Source organism: Colobus angolensis, unplaced genomic scaffold (genome assembly GCF_000951035.1).
Source record: "Colobus angolensis palliatus isolate OR3802 unplaced genomic scaffold, Cang.pa_1.0 Scaffold477, whole genome shotgun sequence".
Taxonomy (NCBI): Eukaryota; Metazoa; Chordata; class Mammalia; order Primates; family Cercopithecidae; genus Colobus; species Colobus angolensis.
Genome location: NW_012118232.1, coordinates 769396 through 775243, shown reverse-complemented (window position 1 = coordinate 775243; position 5848 = coordinate 769396). Strand labels below are relative to the sequence as shown.

At 39.8% G+C, this 5848-nt stretch overlaps 1 protein-coding gene across 1 annotated transcript in view; it reads left to right on the top strand.

The window, feature by feature from the left end:
- Positions 1 to 5848, top strand: part of PBRM1 (polybromo 1) — a 152610-nt gene that overhangs the window by 51674 nt on the left and 95088 nt on the right. The window contains exon 14 of the mRNA XM_011958873.1: positions 622 to 835. Coding sequence (XP_011814263.1) covers positions 622 to 835 — 214 coding nt within the window. The remainder of the gene's footprint in view (positions 1 to 621; positions 836 to 5848) is intronic.

Sequence of the window (5848 nt, the reverse complement as noted above, 5' to 3'; positions counted from 1 at the left end):
CACCACCATGCCCAGCTAATTTTTGTATTTTTAGTAGAGACGGGGTTCACCATGTTGGCCATGCTGGTCTCGAACTCCTGACCTTGTGATTCACCCTCCTTGGCCTCTGAAAGTGCTGAGATTACAGGCGTGAGCCATCACGCCCAAGCCTTAGAGACTTTTTTTTTTTTAAGTAATTATTCCCTTTATCTTAGAATTTTTTTTTAAAAGGGCCAGACGTGGCGGCCCACACCTATAATCCCAGCACTTTAGGAGGCTGAGGCTGGCAGATCTCCTGAGCTCAGGAGCTTGAGACCAGCCTGGGCAACATGACGAAACCCCATCTCTACTGAAAAATCCAAAAATTAGCTGAGTGTGGTGGTGTGCACCTGTCGTCTTAGCTACTGGGGAGACTGATCTGGGAGAATTGCTTGAGTCCCAGAGGCAGAGGCTGCAGTGAGCCAAGATCGTGCCCTTGCACTCCAGCCTGGGTGACAAAGCCAGACCCTATCTCAAAAGTAATAGTAATAATAATTTTCAAATGTGTTTAGTTCAGTCTGAAAGTTTGTTAAATGAACTTTAAAGTGTGGTTCTTTCTTCATCTCATGCTTCCCTTTATAAATACTTTTTTTGTCTTTCCAGCTGCACGTTATGAAGAGGGAGAGTCAGAAGCAGAAAGCATCACTTCCTTTATGGATGTTTCAAATCCTTTTTATCAGCTTTATGACACAGTTAGGAGTTGTCGGAATAACCAAGGGCAGCTAATAGCTGAACCTTTTTTCCATTTGCCTTCAAAGAAAAAATACCCTGATTATTACCAGCAAATTAAAATGCCCATATCACTACAACAGATCCGGTAAGATGTCTTCTGCATTATTCAGTATAATTTTATTTTGTTGTGGTTGAGCCTGCACATAATGTATTCCTTCCTAAAATGGATAAGGATATTAAAGGTAAAAATGGTGGTTTTTTTTTTTTAACCTCAAATTTTAATTGTTCATTACCTTTTTTTTTTTTGAAGACGGGGTCTCACTCTGTTGCCAGACTGGAGTGCAGTGACACGATCTTGGCTCACTGCAACCTCCACCTCCTGGGTTCAGGTGATTCTCTTGCCTCAGCCTCCTGAGTAGCTGGGACTACAGGCGCGCACCACCATGCCAAGTTAATTTTTGTATTTTTATTTGAGACTGGGTTTCACCACTTTGACCAGGATGATCTGGATCTCCTGACCTCATGATCTACCCTCCTCAGCCCCCCAAAGTGCTGGGATTACAGGCGTGAGCCTCTGCACCCGGCCTTAACTGTTCATTATCTTATAACTGAACAAAGTACAAAAATCTTTCAGCCTACATCTTTTTTTTTTTTTTTTTGAGACGGAGTCTTGCTCTGTCGCCCAGGCTGGAGTGCAGTGGCCGGATCTCAGCTCACTGCAAGCTCCACCTCCCGGGTTTATGCCATTCTCCTGTCTCAGCCTCCGGAGTAGCTGGGACTACAGGCGCCTGCCACCTCGCCCGGCTAGTTTTTTGTATTTTTAGCAGAGACAGGGTTTCACCGTGTTAACCAGGATGGTCTTGATCTCCCGACCTCGTGATCTGCCCGTCTCGGCCTCCCAAAGTGCTGGGATTACAGGCTTGAGCCACCGTGCCCAGCCTAGCCTACATCTTTTATTAATATTTTAATTATGACAGTCTGTATTTAAGTTCTGTATCTATAGTTGAAACCCCAGGATAAGCATAGTCAGTTCCTGGAGAATTCATTAACTGAAACCATACCAGAAAGATGATTCATCTTGTTCTCTGTTTTTGTTTAGAAAATGTTAAAGTGATCATTGGGCTACCAGACAGAATACTTAAATCACAATAGTATCATTAAAAATAGTAGGATGTCTCAGCCACAAAAAAACAACCCAATTCAGAAATGGGCAAACGACTTGAGTGGACCTTTCTCCAGAGAAAATATACAGCTAGCTAAGAAGCACATGAAAAGATGCTCACCATCACTAGTTATTAGGGAAATGCAGTTCAAAACTGTTGTGTGACACCACTTCACACTCATTAGGATGGTTACTTTAAAAAAATAATAATTATTGGTGTGTATGTGGAGAAATTGGAACCTCTGTGCAGATAGTGGGAATGTAAAATGGTATAGACACTGTGGAAAACAGTGTGGCAGTTCCTCAAAAAATTAAACATAGAATTATCATATGATTAAGAAATTCCATTTTGCATATGTACCCCTAAGAAATGAAAGCAGGGTCTCAAAGAGGGATTTGTAAACCTATGTTCACAGCAGCAGCATTCACAATAGCTAAAACATGGAAGCAATTCAAGTGTCCATCAAGAGATGAGGGGATATGCAAAATGGTGTGTACATACAATGGAATATTATTCAACCTTGAAAATAAATTTTGAAATGTTCTAACATGGATGAAGCTTGAGGACATTATGCTAAATGAAATAACCCAGTCACAAAAGACAAATACTGTATACTTCTATTGATAGGAGTATAGGTATAGTCAGAAGTCATAGAGACTTAGACACTGATCCAGAACTTAAAAAAAAGTAAAATAGAATGGTAGTTGCCAGGGACTAGGGGAAGAGGGAAACAGGAAGTTACTGTTTAATGGGTATAGAGTGTCAGTCTTACAAAATGAAAAGAGTTCTAGAGATGGATGGTCATGTTAATTGCACAGCATTATGGATGTATTTTATACTACTGAACTGTACACTTAAAAATGATCAAGGTAGGCTGGGTGCAGTGGCTCACACCTATAATCCCAGCGCTTTGGGTCGCCAAGGTGGGCAAATCACTTGAGGTCAGGAGTTTAAGATTAGCCTGGCCAACATTGTGAAACCCTGTCTCTACTAAAAATACAAAAATTAGCCAGGTGTGGTGGTGGGAGCCAGTAATCCTAGCTACTCGGGAGGCTGAGGTAGGAGAATTGCTTGAACCTGGAAGGCGGAGGGATCCTTCTGCCTCAGCCTCCAAGTAGCTGGAACCACAGACACGTGCCACCATGCCCGGCTAATTTTTAAAAATGTTTTTGTAGAGACTGAGTCTTGCTTGTTGCCCAGGTCTTGAATTTCTGGCCTCAAATAATCCTCTCACCTCAGCCTTCCAAAATATTGGGATTACAGGTGTGAGCCACCATACCCGGCCTTTTAAAATCTCTTCTGTGAAAGCGAAAAAAATCTGTAATGTCATGGAGTATATTTTTGGACTCTGTATGATATCTGTGAAAGTCAAAAACCCCAATTTCCAGATAGACACAAAATTCATGAGCTTTTGATTTATTTTTAAATAGATCCTGACCTAATTTCTGTTTCTGTAAAAACAGAAAGCAGGGTCTCAAAGAGGTATTTGTAAACCTATGTTCACAGCAGCAGCATTCACAATAGCTAAAATTTCTGTTTCTGTAAAAAGCAGAACAGGTGACCATTCCCAAAGAATCATAAAAATTCAAAACATTCAAAGGAATAAATATCTTTAAGAAAAGTTAACCAAAAATCTTAAGTTGGAATCAAATGAATGTGTTCAAAATCACTTGGTTTGCCTTCCATCTTTTAATCAATCTCTGTGAATTTTGATATTACCTGTACATTCCAAGCTCCTTTCTTACGTTATAAATTTTTGAAGATATTTATTGTTTTCAGGAAATCAATAAAAATTCTTAAGACTTTTTGGTATAAAGAACAGAAAAACAGTTTAATTGGTTCCGCTGTGCCTTCTTGTTTATTTAAATTAAAAATAAACTAAAAAATATCAAAAGTTGGCCAGGGGAGGTGGCTCACATCTGGAATCCCAGCACTTTGGGAGCCTGACGCAGGAGGATCACTTGAACATGGGAGATGGAGGTTGCAGTGAGCCAAGATCATGCCACTGCACTCCAGCCTGGATAACAGAGTAAGACCCTGTCTCAACAAAGAGGAAGAAGTAATATTATAAAATATGATGCTTTATAGCAAAATACCCAGATAGAGTCAAGAAGCAGATAAAACTACCTTAGCTAAGTAACAGTAAGTTGGCTTCACAGCAGATAATTAAGCTTCCAAATAGTAGGAATTAAAATTCTTGTGCTTGCTGGATTCTAGGAAATAAGGCTGGCTAGCAAAATATGTTTCATGCTTTTGCATTTGTAACTTTTGTTTTCACCATTTGATCAGTAAGATTATATATATATATATATATATATATATATTTTTTTTTTTTTAATAGAGACAGGGTTTTGCCATGTTGCCCAGACTGGCCTCAAACTCCTGAGCTCAGTCTGCCCACCTTGACCTCCCAAAGTGCTGGGATTACAGGCATGAATCACCACACCTGGCCTTGATCAGTAGGATTTACGGTCCTTTTATTTAATCCAGACTTTGGAGATCCTGTATACAAGTAGGATACAGAAAATTAGTTTATTTGGTCTTATTAAAATAACATGGAAATTAAGACTGACATTCATTAGGGAAATAGCCTAGAAATATGTCTTTTATATTCTTTGCCTTGAGAAAAGGTAGTGATAGTCTTGCAGATGTTAAGAAGTTCCCTGTTCAAATTTATGAACAATTTTTGTTCTTGGTTTCCTTTCTCCTCCATTCTTTTTTTTTTTAATTATTTAAATAGTCTTATTACAGTAGCTTAGTTCGAAAGTAGATAAATTCTTAGCCAGCTCAGTCCCCTGCCAGCACAACCTTCCTCCAAGTTGAAATTTTCTAATATAAACTTTGCTTTAAGTCAGTAATATCTCCCCCTCCCTTTCTAATTTATGACAATTGTGTGGCACACAGGGGAGAGTAAGGAATAGGGAAGTTATTGAAGCCCAGCACACTAAAGTTCTGAAGGGTCAACTATTATATCTGATATTGCTGCCTTCCGAGGATTGTGAGCCAGTGGTGCCTGACAGGAGCCTTACTGTGCCTATGATCCCTTCCATTGTGGTCTACAGAGCAACAGGGAAGTCTAGGGGCAGTGCTATTCAACAGAACTTTCTGCAATGATGAAAATGTTTATTGTCAATATTCCAGTGTGATAGACAGTAGTCACATGTGGCTATTGAACACTGGAAATGTGGCTAGTGCAATTAAGGAATTAGATTTTAAGTTTTACTTAATTTTAATTTAAATAGCCACACATGGCTAGTGGCTACTATATTGTACAGTGTACCCCTAGGAAGATCTATTGGCAGAAGGAAGATAGTTGAGTTTCTCCAAAAGCAACAAAAATGGAAGAGTAAGCAGGAACTAGATAGTGTGTACTCCATATGCTACCTTCTGCTGTACTGGGATTTGTCCCCCCTATTTTTTTTTTTCTTTTTCCTCCCCTACTACCCTTGATTAATAGTAATCTGATAAATATCTGCAGGTTTATTATTCGTTGTCATTTGCAAGTTTGGGTTTTCTGTCTATTTGAGGGTGTTGAGAACATCTAGCACTCCACCCTTTGCGTTTTCCACCACCTGAGAGACTCAGGGAATAAGTCTGAGGCTGTAATTTGAACTCTAGGTGCTAGCTACACAACCTGGTACTGAGAGCTGAATTTGTTCTTAGTTGTTATTTGCTTCATCACAGAGATGTTCTCTAATATTCATCTGTTGGAGCACAACACAGAATCTGAATATGATTTTGGTAAATTTTAAATAAAACATGCAGATGCCATTCTATTTTTTTTTTTTGCTTTGGTTTTTTTTTTTTTTTTGAGACGGAGTCTGGCTCTGTTGCCCAGGCTGGAGCGCAGTGGCGCGATCCCAACTCACTGCAAGCTCCGCCTCCCGGGTTCACGCCATTCTCCTTCCTCAGCCTCCCGAGTAGCTGGGACTACAGGTACCTGCCACAACACATGGCTAATTTTCTGTATTTTTAGTAGAGACGGGGTTTCACCA